The sequence below is a fragment of the Macaca fascicularis genome, chromosome 19, assembly GCF_037993035.2.
Source record: "Macaca fascicularis isolate 582-1 chromosome 19, T2T-MFA8v1.1".
NCBI lineage: Eukaryota > Metazoa > Chordata > Mammalia > Primates > Cercopithecidae > Macaca > Macaca fascicularis.
The window spans coordinates 57564-79215 of NC_088393.1; the positions used below are offsets into that span (position 1 = coordinate 57564).

At 42.8% G+C, this 21652-nt stretch overlaps 1 protein-coding gene and 1 pseudogene across 25 annotated transcripts in view; one reads left to right on the forward strand and one right to left on the reverse strand.

Annotated features, from left to right (window-relative positions):
- The window catches only part of LOC123573909 (large ribosomal subunit protein uL23 pseudogene), a 33671-nt pseudogene extending 19246 nt beyond the window's left edge, over nt 1-14425 (reverse strand).
- Nucleotides 14277-21652, forward strand: part of LOC135968371 (uncharacterized) — a 239494-nt gene continuing 232118 nt past the window's right edge. For all 25 annotated transcript variants that reach the window (XR_012428119.1, XR_012428123.1, XR_012428110.1 and 22 more), the window contains exon 1: nt 14277-14554. Coding sequence is in view for 14 of the 25 variants with exons in the window: in XM_074025091.1 (XP_073881192.1) it covers nt 14402-14554 (153 nt within the window). In the remaining 11 variants the exon portion in view is untranslated. The remainder of the gene's footprint in view (nt 14555-21652) is intronic.

A 21652-nucleotide genomic window follows, 5' to 3' on the forward strand; every position in this document is an offset into this window, starting at 1 on the left:
TTGTAGTGGGGGCACGCCCCCTTCTGGCCGCTGGGGGTACTACAGGATCCTCTTGCTCACAGTGTGGTGGCAGCACGCCCCCTGCTGCCAACCAGGACGCTGCAGGGTCCTCTTGCTCATGGTGTGGTGCCCGTGCGCCACCTGCTGGCAGCTAAGTACACTGCAGGATCCACTTGCTCACAATGTAGTCGTCGTATGCCCCCTGCTGGCAGCTGGGGACACTGCCGGGCCCTCTTGCTGGCAGTGTCGTCGCAGCACAACACCTGCAGGCAGATGGGGACTATGCAGGGCCCTCTTGCTCCAGGTGTGATGGCTGGCGCCCCCTACTGGCCACCTTCTGCACCACTTAACGCTGGAGCGCCAGTTATTAAGCGCCATCAGTTCTGGAAATTCAAACTGAAACGGAGCTATTACTGGGGAGAGCTGATGTCCCAGTTCTTGTCTAACTTGGAAGAAGTATTTTCACCAAGAGGCAATACAAAGATGGCAGATAACTTCATTGAAAAAAATACAGTGTGAAGAGCTTATTGTAGAAAAATAGGAAGGAGTAGGCTGATCGTGCAGGAAAGAAGCCTAAGAGTCCTGTGCAGGGAATTTTATTTTGGACTTCTTCACATTCCTGCCTCTGTCTCAAGTCTCCACCTGTTTTCTTTGTCTGGTTTTCCTGCTACTGCCTTAGGTCCCCAACTTGCTCCACTTAGGCTTGTGGGACCTCCTCACTGTTGGTTGAGGCACATGTGTGGTGATCAATCCGAACTCACTCTGGCACCAGGCTCCTTCCCGCCATCCCAGGCAGGCTGACAGCAGTCACATTTGTATCTACTGTGCCTATCTCTTTTGAATGTCCTTCTCTGCCCTAATCTGTACTTATGGTGCCAGGTTTCTTTTAAGAATGTCCCCTTTGTCCTTATCAGCATGTATCCAGCAGTATTGTGACATTATTACTGCAGAGTGAATGATGACTGGGGCATCTTAAGAGGAGTTGTAGGGTGTTTCTTTATGCATAGGTACCTCTTCTCCCTCCAACCCACAATTGACAAGTGCCCATCCACTCCAGCATTAGAGATGCCACTAATATGTGAATTTTTGGTGGTCCCTCTAGGTGAGCCTTCCCAGACTTTCCCTTTTCCAGGAGCTCCCCCTCCTGTTCATGTCTAGCTATCTATGTGCTCCAACAGAGCCCACTATCCTGTGTCTTTCCCAAAAATAGTGAGGGAAAGATTAATGGGAAACCATAGGAAATGATATGCACGTAGATGAAAACTTTACAACTTACACAAATAATCACTCAAAATCATCCTTATACTAAAAATGCAAAACTATACAATTTCTAGAAGAAACTATGGAAGAAAAGCTATGTGCCTTTGGATTTGGTAATGAATTTTAACAAATGACACAAAAGGTTTATATACACAGAAGAAATGACAATGTGGATTTATTAATATTTAAAGTTTATACTCTGGGAAAGACCTTGTTAAGGGAACAAAAAGACAAGCCACATATTGAAAAAAAATTTGCAAAATACAGATCTGAGAAAGAATTTGTATTCAAAATACATACAAAATTCTTAAAACTAAACAGTAAGTTAAACAGCCCAATTAAAAATGCACACAGATCTGGACACCTCACCAAAGACGATCTACAGATGGTAAGTAAACATACAAAAAGATGCTCAACATAGTAGATAACTGAAAACCACAATGAGATAGCACAGTTGGTCTGTATCTGTTAGAACTGCTAAACTCTAAAAAAAAATGACAAATTGCTGGAGGAAAAACAAGAACTCTTTTCATTGCTGGTAGAAGACAGTGTGTAAGACCAGAATATGCCACCCCAAAATATGTCCCTTTTGGCATAAGAATTATTCTGAGCTGATTACTTTGAAAAAATGCTAAAAAAGGAAGTTCTGAAAACAGAGAAGTTACCCTTGTGTAAGGAAAATTTACATCTATAAAGGAAATCCCCGTTTAAAAGATCTCTCTCTCTCTCTCTCTCAGCACTAACCAAGAAGAGGATAACTAAATCATTAAAAGAGTCTTATCAACAGAGAACGCATGGAGTTAAGTCTGTATAAGAAAACTTACCCTTGTCTACTGTGCTTTTGCTTGCTATGTCCCCACTAGTGAGCCTCAAATCTTCTTTCTTTAAGTTGAAGATAGCATTTACACTTGAATTGAAAGCCACCTACTGGGGATTTACTCATTTTTCCCTGAGTATCTCCCATGTATCCATAAGGTATACATGTTTTTAAACTCGTCTACTTTTTTCTCATTTTAATCTGTAATTTGTTACAGAGGGTCCCATCTAAGAATTCCGTAAAGGTAGAGAGAAAATTATTTTTCCTCCCCTATTAGTAGTTGGGCAGTTTTTCCCAAAGCTAAACAAGTCTCACCTTACAATCCAAAAATCATATTCGTAAAGTATTTTGACCGCTACTTTGATATTATTTCCAAACAAAAGCTACCATGCAATTATGTACAGAAGCCCTATTCATAATGACCAAAGGAAAAAAAGGAATCAGAAAGTCTTACAACAGATGACTGTGTGGGAACCCACTCAGACATCAAGAGTTGTTATAGGGGCCAGGCACGGTGGCTCGCTCTTGTAATCCCAGCACTTTGGGAGGCTGAGGCAGGTGGATCACAAGGTCAGGAGATCAAGACCATACTGGCTAACACTGTGGAACCCTGTCTCTACTAAAAAAAATACAAAAAAAATTAGCTGGATGTAGTGGTGAGCACCTGTAGCCCCAGTTACTCGGGAGGCTGAGGCAGGAGAATGGCATAAATCTGGGAGGCGGAGCTTGCAGTGAGCCAAGATCGCACCACTGCACTCCAGCCTGGGTGACAGAGAGAGACTACATCTCAAGGAAAAAAAAAAAATTGTTTGTTTTATATTTAATAGTGATAACTCTGAAGACATAGTTGTTTTATTACACAAAAAATATTAAATTTATTTTATTTAAGTTTTATCCAAATCACATTAACCTGAAAAACATTTGGATCGGTTCCTATATTTCTAGGAGTTTGGGAATATTTATTTATAAATGATTTTTTTCCAAGCCAAGTTAGAATAGAGCACTTTTAGAGGATTTTATAAATGAAATTTGCAATGCTATACAGAGTTAAGAAAAATCAAATATACAAAACATACATTAATAGACATACAAACACAAATAGAGATCTCATAGCTTTCATCCTGAAATTTTAGCCACGAATCAGGCATAAATATTCTGATGGTTAATTTTAGATGTCTGCTTCATTGGATTAAGAGATACTAACATAGCTGGTAAAGCACAGTTTCTGGGCATAAGTGTGAGGGTGTTTCTGGAAGACACTGAGATAAGGAAGATCCACTCTGACCCAATGTGGATGGGCACTGATATGGTTTGACTGTGTACCCACCCAGATCTCATCTTGAATTGTAGCTCCTATAATCCTTACATGTTGTGGGAGGGACCCGCTGGGGGACGATTGAATCATGGTGGTGGTTACTGCCATGCTGTTCTCATGATCTGATGGTTTTATAAGGGGCTTTTCCCCTTTGACTTAGCACTTCTTGCTGTTGCCATGTGAAGAAAGACATCTTTGCTTCCCCTTCCGTCATGATTGTGAGGCCCATCCAGCCATGTGGAACTGTCAGCCCATTAAACCTCTTTGTTCTTTATAAATTGCTCAGCCTCAGGTACTTCTTCATAGCAGTACAAAAATGGACTAATAAAGGCACCATCCAATTGCTTGAGAGCCCAGATAGAACAAAAAGGAAGAGGAAAGGTGAATTATCTCCTTCTGAAGCTGAAACATCCTTCTCTTGTCTTTGACATCAGAACTTCAGGGTCTCAGGCCTTTGGCCTCAGAATGAGAGTTACACCATTGGCTGAACTGATTCTGAGCCCTTTGGACATGGACTGAGCAATGCTACCAGCTTTCCTAGTTCCCCAACTTGGAGACAGCCTATTGTGGACTTTCTCAGCCTCAATAATTATGTGAACCAGTTTCCCTAATGAATCTTCTCTCATCTGTCTATCTACATAAATCCGACGGATTGTGCCTTTCTGGGGAACCCTGACTAATGTGATAATAATAATACAAAATTCACCAGCTTATATAGAAGACTTGGGTTTTGTCTTTACCCCATTTTATATTTGTATTATAACTGTGTTTCTGGAAAAAATGGAACAAGTTTTTATCTTCTTCATATGAGGGCTAAAACTTTTTTCTCACCAATATTTTTGGAGATTTTTACGATTTTCAAGATTTTTCTTTTGACCCTAACCCCTGAACCAAACCCTCACCCCTACTGCTAAACCCTAACCCTAACCCCTACCACTAAACCCTAACCCTAACCCTAAACCTAAACCCTAACCCTAAACCCTAACCCTAACTCTAGCCCTAAACTTAACAGAACCCCAACCCAAACCCTAAATCCAACCCCAAACCCAACCACAACCCTAATGCTAACACTAACCCAACCCCATCTCTAAAACCATGACCCTAAAATCCTAACAACCCTAAATCTAACAACCCTAACCCTAACAACACTAACAAACCTAATGTTAGCAACCCTAAACCTAACAACTGTAACCCTGACCCCTGACCGTAACCCTTTGTATAAATATCAAGTGATCTTGAATAGACAAAACACTCCTGAAAACGAAAAGCCCACTTAGTGGCTCACATTTCTCATTGTCAAATATTACTGCAAAGGAATAGTAATCAAGACAACATAATACTGGCATAAGGAGACAAATATAAATCAATGGAACTGAATGTCCAGTCCAGAAATAAAACTATACCTCTACGGCCAACTGAGTTTTGACACGAGCCAAGACCACTAAATTCAACAAACGCTGCTAGCATCTGACTACCTAGAGTCAGAGGTAACAAACTGTACACTTACCTCACAACACAGAAAAAGTAACTAAAAATGGTTCAAAGCCCTACATATAAGAGTTACAAATAGAAACTCTAGAAGAAAACAGAGATATATCTTCATGACCTTGGATTTGGCAAAGGTGTTACAGATCTGAAACCAAAAGCACTAGCCACAAAAGAAATAATTTCCTCAAAATTAACAACTATGCATCAGAAGACATTATCAAGTAAGTTGGCTGTGCACTGTGGTTCACGCCTGCAATCCGAGCACTTTGGGAGGCAGAGGCAGGAGGATCACTTGAGTCCAGGAGTTCAAGACCAGCCAGGATGACAGAGCAAAACCCCATCTCTACTAATAGTACAAAAATTAGCCAGGAATGGTTGCACACAGCTGCAGTCCCAGCTACTAGGGAGACTGAGGCGGAAGGACTGCTTGACTCCAGAACGTAGAGGTTGTAGTAAGCTGAGATCACACCACTACACTTCAATCTGGGCAACAGTGCAAGACCCTATCTTAAAAAAAAAAGAGAATGGGTATGATGGCTCACGCCTATAATCCCAGCAATTTGGGAGACTGAGGCAGATGGAACACTTGAGGTCAGGAGTTGGAGACCAGCCTGGCCAACATGTCGAAACCTTGTCTCTACTAAAAATACAAAAATTAGGGCCGGGAGCGGTGGCTCACGCCTGTAATTCCAGCTCTTCTGGAGGCTGAGGCAGAAGGATTAACTGAGGACGGGAGTTCAAGACCAGCCTGACCAAGAAAAGCAAACCCCATCTCGACTAAAAATACAAAATTAGCTGGGCGTAGTGGCACATGCCTGTAATCCCAGCTACTCGGGAGGCTGAGGCAGAAGAATCATTTGAACCCAGGAGGCGGAGGTTGTGGTGAGCCAAGAGTGCACCACTGCACTCCAGCCTGGGGAACAAAGCAAGATTCGGTCTCCAAAAAAAAAAAAAGAAAGTGAAAAGACAACCCACAGAAAACAAGAAAATATCTGCGCATTATATATCCAACAACGGTCTGTTGACTACAGTATATAAAAAATTTGTATAACTCAACCACAAGGACAACCAAATTACAAATGGAGACAGAGTTGAACACACACTTTGCCAAAAAGACATGCAAATGAAAAACAAGCACATGAAAAGATGATCAATATCATTATCATTATGGCCATCCAAACTGAAACCACAACCAAATACTCTTTCACACACACTAGAAAGGTTACAATCCAACAAATGTAAAGTAACAAGTGTTGGCAAGGTTGGAGAGAAATCAAAACCATTAAATACTATATGTAGAATATAAAATGGTGCAGCCTATTTGTAACATAGTTTGTTATGTCCTCACAAAGTTAAAAACACAATGGGCATGGTGGCTCATGCCTGTAATCTCAGCACTTTGGGAGGCTGAAACAGGCAGATCACTTGAGTGCAGGAGTTCAAGACCAGCAGACGGACATAACAAAACCCCGTCTCTACTAAAAATACAAAAATTAGCCAGGCATGGTGCCACACACCTGTAGTCCCAGCTACTAGGGAGGCTGAGGCGGGAGGACCACTTGAGCCCAGAATGTGGAGGTTGCAGTAAGCCGAGGCAACACCACTACTCCAGCCTGGGCAACAGCGCAAGACCCTGTCTCAAAAATAAAATAAATAAATAAATAAATAAACAAACAAATAAATAAAGGCCGGGCATGGTGTCTCAATCCTGTAATCCCAGCACTTTGGGAGGCAGAGGCAGGCGGATCATCTGAGATCATGAGTTTGAGAACAGTATGACCAACATGGAGAAACCCCACCTCCACCAAAAACACAAAAATTAGCCAGGCATGGTGTCCCATGCCTGTAATCGCAGCTACTCGCATGAACCCAGGAGGCAGAGGTTATGATGAGCCAAGAGTGCACTACTGCACTCCAGCCTGGGAAACAGAGCAAGACTTGGTCTCCTAAAAAAAAAAAAAAAAAAAAAAAAAAAAAAAAAAAAAAAAAAAAAAAAGAGGAAGAGAAAAGACAACCCACAGAAAAGAAGAAAATATTTGCCCATTATATGTCCAACAACGGTCTGTTAACTACTATATATATAAAATTTATATAACTCAGCAACAAGAACAACCAAATTACAAATGGAGAAAGAGTTGAACACACACTTTGCCAAAAAGACATGCAAATGGCAAAGAAGCACATGAAAAGATGATCAATATCATTATCATTATGGCCATCCAAACTTGAAACCACAACCAGATATTCCTTCACTCACACTAGAAAGGCTATAATCCAATAAATGTAAAATAACAAGGGTTGGCAAAGTCGGAGAAAAATCACAACCATTAAATACGGTATGCGGAATATAAAATGGTGCAGCCTATTTGTAACAGAGTTTGGTATTTCATCAAAAAGTTAAAAATAGGCCGGGCAAGGTGGCTCATGCCTGTAATCCCAGCACTTTGGGAGGCTGAAGCAGGTGGATCACTTGAGTCCAGGAGTTCAAGACCAGTCAGGATGACATGGCAAAACCCCGTCTCTACTAATACAAAAATTAGCTGGACATGGTGGCACACAGCTGCAGTCCCAGGTACTAGGGAGGCTGAGGTGGGAGGACTGCTTGAGCCCAGAATGTGGAGGTTGCAGTAAGCTGAGATCGCACCACTACACTCCAGCCTGGGCAACAGTGCAAGACGCTGTCTCAAGAAAAAAAAAAAAAAAAAAGAAAGGTCCAGGTATGATGGCTCACACCTGTAATCCCAGCACTTTGGGTGGCTAAGGCAGATGGATTACTTGAGGTCAGGAGTTGGAGACTAGCCTGGCCAATATGGTGAAATCTTTTCTCTAGTAAAAATACAAAAATTAGCGCCAGGCTCTGTGGCTCACACCTGTAATCCCAGCACTTTGGGTGGCTAAGGCAGGCGGGGCACTTCAGGTTGGGATTCGAGACTAGCCTGACCAACATGGACTAACCCCATCTCTACTGAAAATACAAAATTGGCTGGGCTTGGTGGTGCATGCCTGTAATCTCAGCTACTCGGGAGGCCTAGGCAGGAGAATCGCTTGAACCTGGGAAGCAGAGGTTATGGTGAGCCAAGATGGCACCATCGCACTCTAGCCTTGGCAACAAAAGCAAAACTCTGCCTCCCAAAAAAAAAAAAAAAAAAAAAAAATATATATATATATATATATACACACACACACACATACACACACAAAAATTAGCCAGTGTGGTGGCGCACACCTGTAACCCCAGCTACTCAGGAAGCTGAGGCAGGAGAATTGCTTGAACCCAGGCGACAGAGGTTGCAGTGAGCCGATATCAGGCTACTTCACTCCAGCCTGGGTGACAGAGCAAGACTCATCTCAAAATAGAAAATACATGGGAGGAAATGGTATATCCTGAAATGAGGACTTTCATTCTGGACTAGGGTTTCCAACGAAGGTGACAGTTTATCCTTCAGTCTCCACAGGCCAAGAATTTGCCATCCAGCAAGAGGCAACAGAGGAAGCCCCCCAAGTCCCATGCCAGAACTATGACATTATTACATTCCATTTCAATACTTAAATATTAATAATTCATCCGCTTAAATATCTACACTTACTTTACCAATTTTCCATTGTATTGATGAAGAGGTTTCCAAATTTCATATAGGTCGTCATGATGTGGACAGGACTTTTTGATAACTATACCAAATGACTATATAAAATATAAGTGTTAAGGCCAGGTGTGGTGGCTTACGCTTGTAATGCCAGCACTTTGGGAGGCCGAGGCGGGCGGATCACGAGGTCAGGAGATCGAGACCATCCTCGCAAACTTGGTGAAACCCCGTGTCTACTAAAAATACAAAAAAATTAGCCAGACGTGGTGGTGGGCGCCTGTAGTCCCAGCTTCTCGGGAGGCTGAGGCAGAAGAATGGCGTGAACCTGGGAAGTGGCAGAGCTTGCAGTGAGCAGAAATAGTGCCACTGCACTCCAGCCTGGGCAACAGAGTGAGACTCTGTCTCAAAAAAAAAAAAAAAAAAAGAAAGAAAAAGAAAAGAAAAATATAAGTGTTTAAACCTAAAATACCTTGCAACTGCTAACACAGGGCTAGAGAATATAGCAAGGTAATAGTCTGTCCAGTAAATTCTTCTGAAAAAAAATTTTTTTTTTGAAACAGAGTCTCACTCTGTGAACCAGGCTGTAATGCAGTGCCACGATTTCAGCTCAATACAACCTCCACCTTCCAGGTTCAAGAGATTCTCCTGCCTCAGCCTCCCAAGTAGCCAGGACTACAGGTGTGTGCCACCACACCAGGCTAATTTTTGTATTTTTAGTAGAGACGGGATTTCACCAACTTGTCCAGGCTGGTCTCGAACTCCTGACCTCAGGTGATCCGCCCACCTCAGTCTCCCAAAGTGCTGGGATTACAGGAGTGAGCCACTGTGCCCAGTCTTCTTCTGCAATTTCGACAATCAACTGTGCGATTTGCCTTTCCTTCAGCACTGAGATTTTATTTTTCTTTCCTAATTATTTCAAACATGAATTTTGGTTCCAGGGAACTAGTATTTCCTTAATTTATAAATTGAGGGTGGCTGAGCATGGTGGCTCATGCCTGTAATCCCAGCACTTTAGGAGGCCAAGGCAGGCAGATCACTGGAGGTCAGGAGTTCAAGACCAGCCTTGCCAACATGGTGAAACCCTGTCTCCACTACAAATGCAAAAATTAGCCAGCTGTGGAGGCAGGTGCGTGTAGTCCCAGCTACTAAGGAGACTGAGGCATGAGAATCGCTTGAACCCAGGAGGTGGAGGTTGTGGTGAGCCAAGATCACGCCACTGCACTCCAGCCTGGGTAACACAGGGGGACTCCATCTCCAAAAAAAAAAAAAAAAAAAAGAGGGTCATCTCACAGATGATCTAATAAATAATGCTTTGTCTTTAGAAATTCACATTATTAACTTTTCTACTTTTAGATATCGTAACTGCTGTGACTTGAAGGACTTATCTCAACAAAGCCTTAAAAAACTAGGGTGGGCAGTGGGTGAATGGATTGGGGGAACCCACACAAAATCCCCAAGACATCTGGAAGCCCATGTCCCCATGAGAGGGACTGCAGGCAGCTGTAGCAGACTGGATGGGAGAGGACAGCAGGCAGGAGAACTCAGGGTCTGGAGGCCATGGTTCTAAGGCCAGAGGAAATCATTGGCAAACTTAAATCCAGAGCTTGACAGGATGAAATTTGTGATTGTAAATGAATATTTGCCATTACCAAGTGAGATCGCCAGTGGTTAGGTGCTCCTCCATGTGGGCCACAGTGAGGAGAACATGGCATCAGGCCAGGGTGTTCCTACCAGGAATGCAGGATCTGCACCTGTTTAGGACGAAACGCTGGGCAGACCCAGCTTAGAGTCATCTCTGCTCTTTACATCTGTCAAGGCTGTGAAAACTGAGAGTCGCCCAGATGCGGTGGTTCACACCTGTAATCCCAGCACTCTGGGATGCTGAGGCGAGTGGATCACCTGAGGTCAGGAGTTAAAGACCAGCCTGGCCAACATGGTGAAATCACATCTTTACTAAAAATACAAAAAATTAGCCGGGCGTGGTGGTAGATGCCTGTAATTACAGCTACTCCAGAAGCTGAGGCAGGAGAATCTCTTGGAACAAGGGAGGCGGAGGTTGCAATGAGCCAAGATGGCACCACTGCATGCCAGCCTGGATGACAGAGTGAGTCTCTGTCTTAAAAAAAACAACCAAAAAAACCCCCAGAAAACTGAGTCTCATGAACAGTTCCCGAAAAAGAAATTGGGCCCACATGAAAACACATTTTTCTGCCAGCTGGGGCAGGCAATGAAGTGAAATAGGTCTGCGGACTGGACTTTCACATAGAGACCGTATATTTCCTAATTTGGGGGTTATGTGGGGATCATCTGGAGGACTGTTCCTGCTTTTGGTGAAACACAGGGAGGTATTCTTTGTGAAGCTGCAAATATGGCACAGCAATAACCACTGGGGAATTGGAGAGAAAAGAGAAGGCATACTAACTGCTGTTGCAAGTTTCCCAGAAGTATGACATTATTGGGAAGTAAACTGCTTCTTAAATCAACTGTGTCAATACCACGTCAGTAAGGCACAGACAACAACATGAAGTTTCATGACAGGCCAAATCTAGCCCAAACCCAGTCCGGCAGAGGTTGTCAACCCAGCGCCCCAGCAAGAGCCAGAGGGTCCCATCCTGGGAGCTGCAGACGCTCTCCTGTGGGCTGCAAAGGCCATGGCCGCATCCTGGACAGGACGTAAGCTCTCAGGGATACATGCATGTTCCTGGGGTTATATGAGTGTGACGGGTGTGGCATTAGTCTGACAGTGTCACGGGCATTCCAGTGGTTACGTGTGTGCTCGGAGGGACAGATGCGTGTTCCGGGGGTTATATAAGTGTGACAGGTGTGACGTTAGGCACACGATTTCATCCCCGCATTCTGGGCGTTACGTGCGCTCTGAGGGACACATCCGCATTCCTAGGGTCGGATCTGGACAGCAGCTGTCACGTTACCCTGACGGTGTGATCTCTGTATACAACGGGTGCTAACACCAGCATCACAGACGGAGTGTTATTAGTACTACGGGGGTTATTATCACTGTGGTGGGTGTTCCAGTTGCTTTCCTGAGGCTACATTTCTGTTCCGAGACCGTGGCTTGGCTCCGTGGCCGCCTCGCCTTGGGTGCAGAGAACGAACCTCAAGTGTGCTGGATTCACAGGGGCTTTTGGTTTCTAATTTTCCACAGGAAGGGTCTCTGCCCCTCAGCTGCCAAGGCTGAAAAAGGAAGGATTTTATTCACCACGGACGCGAGCTCGAGGTGTCCAAAAGCGAGGGGCGTATCCCAGTATGTGCTGAGGAGAACGCGGCTCCCGCTCTCGCAGGACTCAGGCGAGGAGGTAGCACGCGGCCGCCTCAGGGCTCAGAAAAGCCGGGCTCGCGCGTACTCTGCTGGCGGCCGGGGGCACTGCAGCGCCCTAGAGCTCACTGCGCTGTCGGCAGCCCCGTGCCCGCTGCTACACATCCCGCTGCACCACTTAAAGACAGCATGGAGTGTTTGGCGCTATCGTTCTAGAAATGCAAACTGACACAGAGCCCACTAGCCCGTGAATTTCTAAAAATGCAGAAGGCACAATTAATTGGAAACCATAGGAAATAAAATCAACATGAATGCACATTTTACAACTTATGCAAAAATTTACTCAACATAGTCCTCAGACTTAAAACGCGAAACTGTCAGAGGCCTCTTAACCACAGTGACTTTATTTTAAATAAAGGTTTTAAAAAAGTTAAATCTGGGCAGGGCGCAGTGGCTCATATCTGTAATCCCAGCACTCTGGAAGGCCAAGGCGGGCAGATCACTTGAGATCAGGAGTTCAAGACTAGCTTGGGCAAATTGTGAGAACCCTATGTCTACAAAAAACACACAAATTAGCTGGCATGATGGCACGTACCTGTAGTCCCGGCTACCCGGGACGCTGAGGCGGGAGGATTGCTTGAGCTCAGGAGTTTGAGGCTGCAGTTAGCCCACCATGATCACACCACTCCACTCCAGCCTAGGCGACAGAGTGAGACCCTGCCTCACACACACACAAGTTAAATTTGTTGGATTATATATTTAGGGGGTTGAGTACTTTTGGTTATAAAATATTTATGGTTGCGGGAACAAGTTAATAAATAAAGACATAAAACTTATAAAAATGTACCAGGACTTTAAGAACAAAAAAGCATTCTTAGTTTAAAAATAAGTTTTACTTTAAAGGTAATAATACACTCATAAATTCTTGTTAAAATCCACAGTAACATAGACAAGTAACAATATTAATAGCCTGTCACAAACTGATCACAAGCCTTTATAAAAGACAACACTATTTATAATAACCTATATAAACAAACATTAAGCCCGGGCGCGGTGGCACATGCCTGTTATCCCAGCACTTTGGGAGGCTGAAGCGGGAAGATCACTTGAGACCAGGAGTTCCAGACCAGCCTGACCAACATGTGAAACCCAGTTTCTACCAAAAATACAAAAAATTAGCCGGATGTGTTGGCACGCGCCTGTAATCCCAGCTACTTGGGAGGCTGAGGCAGGAGAAACCTTGAACCAAGGAAGCAGAGGCTGCAGTGAGCCGAGATCATGCCATTGTGACAGGAGTGAAACTCCGCCTCAAAAAATAATTTTTTTAAAACAGGTGCATTCCTCCTCTTGCTTTCTGAGGACGCCCTGCTATGTAGTTGAGTAGTCGCTAATAAACTACCTTAACTTCACTATACTCTGTGATTCGCCATAAATTCTTTCCAATGTGAGATCCAAAAACCTATTCTTGGGGTCTGGGACAAGATCCCTTTTCCGGTGACAAAACTATACAAATTCTAGAATAAAACACAGAAAACTATGTGACCTTGGGTTTGGTCATGAGTTTTAACACATGACACTGTCAGAGGCATTTAACGCCTCCTTTATATGAACTCCAGGGTGGTTTATGTTCCATTGGCTAAGAGAAAGTTTTCTTCCAAAATGTAACATGATTTGAGGTCAAACATTAATATCAAGTAAACTCAAAAGATGGAAAAGATAGCATTAGTTCTGGGAAAACCAGAAGTGTGCCTTTTTTGGAAATAATCATCGGTAGCACAAACTTCAGATTCTGCAAAGGAAATAAAAATGAGTTAACTTACATTTTTCACAAATTAAGATATAAATCAAGATAATGAAACCCAGAAATCCAATCTTACTGCTTTTAATGTTCATTAAAAAAAAAAAAGACATCTTTAACAAATAGCCCCAGTAATAGTCACCAACTAAGTCTTTACTACTTAAAAGCAAAATCCACCTATCTCCTGAACAGTATCCACTTTACAAGCCTCATTATACGTACTGGAAACAAGTTTCAGAAATAAATATATGCATGTATATATATAAAAATATATTTCAAATAAAAAATACTTTTAGATAGTGGTATTACAATACATTTAGAAATTAATAACGGAAGCAAATTATGGGAGATCATCCACGCCTGTCCCAAAGGTACCGAATTTATAAATCATCTCAGATGCGGTGCAGGACAGGTTGAAAATAGGAACGCAATGAACCCGTGCGGAGCAGCGGCCGGCGCGGTGTCCAGGGCAAGACCCTGCCCGGTCCAGGCCCCTCCGGCCCTGGGCCCGACGACTGCTACGCCTCTGACTCCAAGCTAACGCGGAGCCCGAGCGCGCGTCACAACGTGTGGGGCCGGGGAGGCTGCTACCCAGAGGCGGAGTGCGGGATCGCGAGGGTGCCCACCCGCCTCTCGCTCCCGCCGGCACGTACGGACTCGCGTCCCCGCCGGGCGCCGACTAGGCAGCAGCACCGCCCCCGGCACAAGAGGCTCACGCGCCTCTTACCTAACAGGAAGTTGGAAGCAGCGCGCCCCCACGGTGCACTGAACGCACTCAAACAGAACCGGACGCAGACACGCGCTTTCAGCCCAGGGGAAAAACTGGCAGGGTCGGAAAAGCAAGCAGCGCGTGCGGGAGCTCAGAATGCGCCCTGCCTCGGCCCGAGACCCCGCCCCGGCCCGGCCCCGCCTTTTTGTCTGCCTCACCCCTCCCCGCCCGGCACGTACTGGCCCCGCCCTTCGCGCGGCGTTTTTTGTTGACCCGGAAACGGATTCTCCGGAGCCAAGGTCCGCTCGGGTGAGTGCCCTCCGCTTTTTGTGGCCAAACCCAGCCACGCAGTCCCCTTCCTGCGCCATCCTCCATACCCGGGGTCTGTGGGTCTCCGCGGACGTCACAGGCTCGGCAACAGCCCCACTGTAGGCGGGGAGCCCCGCGACGCCCTGAAATGCTCCGAAGCCTGTCGCTCAGCTGCCAGATCTGCGTCTGTGTCCGGTTCCGTCACTGAGGTCGCCCCGTCCAGCCCTTCTACCCTAGTTCTCTTCACCGTCCGCCCATCCTATCGCGCGCCGCGTCAGGTCCCCATTCGGCACATGGCTTGTCTCCCATCGTCCCCACCCTTGCCCCTCTTGGCAGCTCAGGGCAGCCCTGGGATTTGGCAGACGCCAGTCCTCCCTGAGATGTCTCCCCATCCTTCCCTCCGCCTGGCCCTACGTCTCCGCAAACCCCCCGCTTCGGGGTGACCGCTTCAGACAGGAAGCTGAGTCCGGGCCTGGGGTAAGGGACCTGCCCAATCCTGTGACAGCCCGCGTCCTTCTGACAGTCACCTCCCACTAGCGGTTACCTTCCCGGTGCCCCACTGAGAAGTGGGCTCTTCCTTGGCAGGGGCTTCTTCACTGTATCGCTGTGGATGTCGAGGTGGGGCAGGATCGTGAGGAGAAAACAAGAGAAGAGGGAGGTAGGGCCAGCGAGGGACAAAAGGGGAGGGAAATTTAGATGGGAAGTGGATGGGTGTGAGGAATTTGAACAAACACTGAGAATGAAGGAGAGTGACCTGAGCAAGTAGTAGTGGGGTAAATGGAAATAGACAAAACGGCAATCAGCAGAGATGTGGAGGACAGAATACAATGAGGGGGCCCTGACTGTCAGTAGCAGAGGGGGCAACAGAAGCCTAATTCTCAAATTCCTTAGATGATTTTCTGATTTCCAAATTAGTTTCCCTTTGAAATTTGTTGTATCAGGTTCAGTTTATGAGGCCTCAATACTTTTCAGTCTTAATTATGTATTGAAAATACTTTTTGTTTGGTAAATACTTTTACATTAATTCAGTGTGCACTTTGTAAGAATATTGATGATTTGAGTTAGTTTAGTTTTCAACATCTTCCTCTATTCCTTTATATGATCTCTGTATTTAATGACTGTAGGATAAAATTTCCAACTAAGTATAAATATCAAGTTTTCTTTGTGCTGTTTTCTGCAATTATTGAAGGATGGGCTGAATTGTCCTAGAACTTTGTTCCAACAGATTCCATGTGTTCATAATGAATAAATTTCTCAAAGATATTTCGAAAGCTCACCTTTTATGTTTTTTATTGCCAATAATTACATCTTTTTAATTTTTATATTTTTGGGTGACTTAATGTGATGTTCTGGAAAAGACAAATGCTTTTAGTCAATATGATTAAAACCGTGAAAGACAAATTGCTGTTACTTAAGAGTGTGAAATTTGATCTCAAATCTTTAGGGGGCAGGGATGTTAAGGGAAAACTGCCACTGTCGCATCCAGATCATGTCATTCCTGTTAAGCTGGTGCTGGTTACTGTCTACTGGCTTCTGTTCACCTTTCCACCTGCCCCAAGACATACACATAGTGACATAAGGCAGTGGATAGGGAAAGAGCAAGACTTTTTAAAGTAAGCACGGAACAAAGGTGTCTTTCTAATGAGGAGGAGCTGTTGGTTCCGGGAAGGAAGCTTGGAGGAGAAAGGGCAATAAGATTTGGGTATTCAGGATCCAGAAGTGAGAGAGAGCTTGGGAAGCTCAGGAACCGGAGAAAGAAAAAGCATTGCCCATTCTCACCCATGACCCTGTGCTCAGCAGGTACTAGCAGAGACTTCAGCAGGAACCAGAGAAAGAAAAAGCATTGCCCATTCACACCCATGACACTGTGTTCAGCAGGTACTAGCAGATACTTCAGGCTCTGTGACTAAAAGGGATCAGACCAGTTCATATACCCACAGCTGCCATGTAAGGATGTGTGTGGACTTTACTAGGGAAGAAGGGTGTTATGAAGGAAGGGGCAGAAAAACTCACCTGTTGGTCTCCAGGTAGAAGTTTATTGTCCCGAATTCCTGGAGGTTCAGTGAAAAGCAGAAGACTGTCTTTTTCACATGTTGAGTTATGCCCCCATATATGTGGTTGTGGTAAAGAAAGAGGGTATGTCGATGGGAAGTCCTGAAATGCATGTTCCTAACATTCAGCAGGGACTTCTCAAGACACATCTTGCCTTAGAAAGAAGCTCAGAGAAGAAAAATGGAGAACAATTAGATATGACATTTTCACTGGAAAAAGTCATATTATTCACTGATTGTTTTGTCATCTCCCTCCTTAAATGTTGTTTTTAGGATTTCGTAATATCTGACCCTGCCTAACACATTTCCTAACTCACTCATAACCTTCCCTTAACTTCATCCCATCTTCACAGTATCACACTGTGACCCAGTGATTTCTAACTTGTGAAGTTCCATTCGGGGGATCATATGGGAAGTCCTTCACACCCAGACATGGTGTGGAAGTGGGCCACATAATGTCAGTGAGGCAAGTATGGATCGTTTAGGGATGATGCACTGTCAGATCTTGTTGACCATGATTAGAAACACTGTGCATATTAGTAGTGAATTAATGTTGGGAATACCTGACAAATCCTGGAAAAGAAGATTAATGAGAGGAAATTTGTTCTGCCCAATTGTATAATGCATTTGAAGCTTAAAACAATGAATCAGTATTGATCTAGCCTCAAAATATTAATGATTTGGATTAGAAGGAAGACTTTAGAAAATGATAGCTATGACAAATTAAAGTAGCATTTCATCCACACGATGGAGTTTGTTTATTCAGTAATTGCTTTAAGAATGGAATCAACGTAAGTGTCTAACAGGAGGGTATTTTAGAAATTGTTCACAGCACGTCTGTTCCAAGGAGACCTTGATGTTCATAGATTTGTAAAGAACGCTGCTTACTAGCACACTGACTTATCTGCAAATGTCTGAGGGTTCCTCCACTTGGGTAACTTGGGGGTTTGATCGCAGAGTAAATAAATGGTACATTTTATATTGTAATATAGCAAGATGCAGCCCACAAACTGTAGATACTCTTAACTACCACATAAAGTTCATCTACTACTTTAACCAGAACTTGATACTGTATGTATGTTTTTTGTAGATTTGGATAAAATGACAATTCATTATTATTTCCAGTTCACAAAGTAATTGTGAGGCTGAATACATTTTATTATTTTATAGATGTATGTGTAAAATGAATTTTTCTGCGTGACTCATTTTTGATGTATTTTAGATGCTATTTTATATTTTGTAGTTTAATTGTATGTACACACACACAAATACACACTTAGGTGTCTTATTATGTTTCTGTAGCGAAACCAAAATCCTTCCTTCATGCCGTTTGACTTTATGTTTTCCTCAGGAAGGCAGGACCTATTTTATATGATAAAATATTATGTTTTATTGAGTCCACTTATGATATTGTTTAATATTATGAATATTTACATGACTTATTTTAAATTTCCAACTAACATAGATTTACATGAAATTTAACATCTTTATTTTTTTCTTTTCACAACTATTTTGACTATATCCTCACCAAAAATCAAAATTTAGACAAAATTGGCTTTTAGACTAATTCTCATTTTTTACATGTGAAAGACTACATGTGACTTTTAAGTCTAGCTTGCCCTGAGTCTGCAGTCACCGGGGTTTTATGTCACTGTGTCCTCCAATCTAATAATATTATTTTCAGGCTATATTCATGTCATTTTAATGTCCTCATTAAGTTTTAAAATTTCTTTACATGGGCCTACAAATTTATTTCAAATGTTCCTCATAATATTTTGCTATTGTAAATAGAGACTGATTTTGTGCGTTTGCTTTGTTTAAAGATTAATGTTACTAAACAGGAAATACTGATTTCAGCTTATTCAGAATAGTTTTGCCCACTTTTTAAATGTTCTTATTAGTATTGATAATTAGAATGGATTCTACTTTTTCAAGTTTACAGTCACATCATCTGAGAATAACTACAGTCTCATGTCTTTGACTCCATTTTTGTAGTCCCTCTCCTTTTCCGTCTTGTTTTGGTCCCACCTCAGGCATCATGTGCAGTGGTGAATGGCATCAGCCCCAGCCAGCCTCCTTATTCCAGCCTTACCTTAAGTGGAAATGGTTCTTTTGTTAACTCTTCAATATATAGTTTAGATTTTATTGATTAAGAATAATTAGTCCTCACAATTCGATATGATTTTTAAAGATTTTAAATTATTTTTAAAGATTTAAATTATTTGAAAGTGTTTTTTCAAACATCAGTTGATGTGATTGTTTTTAATCTTTAAAATTAATATGTGAAAGTAATACGTTTTCTAGTATGGAATTATCCTTTTATTATTGCAATTAACTCCACTTTACAATGCTCTGGTATTATTTAACCATACCAGTGATGGCCAGGTGACCAAAATAAATAGCCAAATGGCTAAAAGTGTATTAATGATTTTTGCAAATATAATTAATGAAAATTGTTGGTTAAAATTCTAGTTATTGTTGCATTTATGTTCATTTTGATTAGCATAATAAACTAATGAGGACAGGCTTATTTTTCTCCTTCAAAAGCATTTACATTACAAAGGAGGTAGAAGTGATTTGACATGAACTCTGATGTATAACTTAAACATTAAAATTAGCTAATCAGATTTTTTCTGCTGATTACTGAGGGAAAGTTTTAACTCTATTTTCATGGAAATTAATCAATGTATCATGTATTCATGTTAGAATACAATTGTTCTGATTTCTTAGATTTTGAATTACTACTTTTAAATAAATACAGTCTCTTTTATTTACCTGTGTTTTTTCTTTCCACCATGAGTCTTTTTGGTTTCATGATCTTGCTCTCAAAACTTTTAAATTATTGATTTCTGTCAAATCTGTTCATTCATTACATTATTTTATTATTTATTAAATTCTTTTAACTTTTTAACTTTTATTATTATGTACTGCATTTGTAACAATTTGGAAAGTCAAGTAACTACTGTTTTATTTTTCTTTATCTTGGTTTATGAGTGTTTTTAAAGTTTTACTTTCCTTGAAGATCACAGCTGTAGCCCCAATTCTATGGTCCTGGCTACTTTTATTTATCAGACTTACTAATATCATGAATGTAATTGGAATACTCCTTTGATTTTACTGGTGACACATACCCACTAGTGTACTGAGATGGGGAAAAAAAGTCTTTACAACTCAGATAAATATAGAGTTGATATTTATTATTTATGTAAGTGTGATCTTGTTATTAAATTCCTCTATCATATTTATGGAATTAGCAATTTCTCTTTGAATCCAGACGTTTCTAGTCATGTGTATTTCCAACATATGTTTTTAGCCACATACACTTTTTTGAATATCATATTTGGTGTTTAATTTTTGCTAGGATTATAGGCTGGACTCCAGATCCAAACTCGACATGTAGCAGACCCACTAAAAACATACATTGAGCCCCTAGCACTGTTTTAATCTCCGTGGCCTGGCTGAGCTTCTGCCATCTGTCCTCCTAGGCACTGTGAGTTCTGGACATCTCATTTGGCATAACTCAGCAGTGGCCATTGGTGGATCTCATCCTTAGTACTACTCCCTGCTGGCAAGGGTGGCCCAGGCCCACATAAGCCATTGCTGGGCTCCTTGGAGGACTTAGAGAATCCTGAGATTGCCCATGAGGATGGGCATGCCTCACAGTCTAGCACCCATCTTTACTGATGCCTGTAGAGATTTAGAAGCTCACAGGGGTCTTTGATGTCTTTCTTATGCCTCCATTGTCTGCAGTGTGACTCCCATACTCCTAAGCCAAGGTAGAGAATTTTGAGGAGGCTTGTATGGAGGTTTATGGTGACCCCCATGGTTCTGTGAGACTGGTAGAAGGCACAGACGCCTTAGACTTCTCCCCCAGAGGAATATGTGAGACTAGTGGAGGAAAGGAGAGTAATGAAGTATGCATTTAGCATCCCAGGCTATCATTGCACAGCTCTAAGGAGAAATACAGGGTGTCTTATGGCAACTGGCACAGCTCTGTGAGACTGGGAGATATTGAACAACCTTGAAAAATCAAGGAGATGTGACCCTACTGAAGGAACAAAATAAATCTACAATAATTGACCATAAAGAAATACAGGTTTTTGGCTGGGTGCAGTGGCTCACACTTGTAATCAAAGCACATTGGGAGGACGAGGTAGGCAGATCACTTGAGGCCAGGAGTTCAAAATCAGCTTTGCCAACATGGTGAAACCCCAGCTCCACTAAAAATACAAGAAAAAAAAATTAGCTGGGCATGGTGATGGGCACCTATAATCCCAGCTACTCAGGAGGCTGAAGCAGGAGAATTGCTTGAACCCAGGAGATGGAGGTTGCAGAGAGCTGGTATTGTGCTATTGCACTACAGCCTGGACAACAAGAGTGAAACTCCGCTAAAAAAAAAAAAAAGAAAAAGAAAAAGAAATGGAGGTTTCTGAATTTCCTGATAAGAATTAAAGATAAATTGCCTTAAAGGAGCTCAATGAGCTGTGAGACAACACTGATAGACAAGTAAAATCTGGAAAAGAATACATGAACAACATGAGTATATCAACAAAGAGAAACCATAATAAAAGAAATGTAGATTCTGGGGCTGAAGAACACAGTAACTGAACTAGATCAATACAGGGTTTCAAGAGCTGACTTGATCAAGCAGAAGGAATAACCAGTGAACTCAAAGACCGGTTATTTGAAATTATTCAATCAGAAGAGCAAAAAGAAAAAGAATCTTTTAAAAAGTGAAGAACCTCTGTCTGACTTTGCTAAAAATTGGAGGTTCCTAAGAACTCCTTCCCCGCCACCCCCCGCAAGGCAGACTCTTGCTCTGTCACCCAGACTGGAGTGCAGTGGTGTGATCTCGGCTCGCTGCACCCTCCACCTCCCAGTTTCAAGCGATTCTTGTTCCTCAGCTTCCCAAATAGCTGGGATTACAGGTGCCTGCCACCACGCCCAGCTAACTTTTATATTTTTAGTAGAGAGGGGGTTTCACCATGTTGGCCAGGCTGATTTTGAACTTCTGACCTCAGGTGATCCTCCCGCCTTGGCCTCCCAA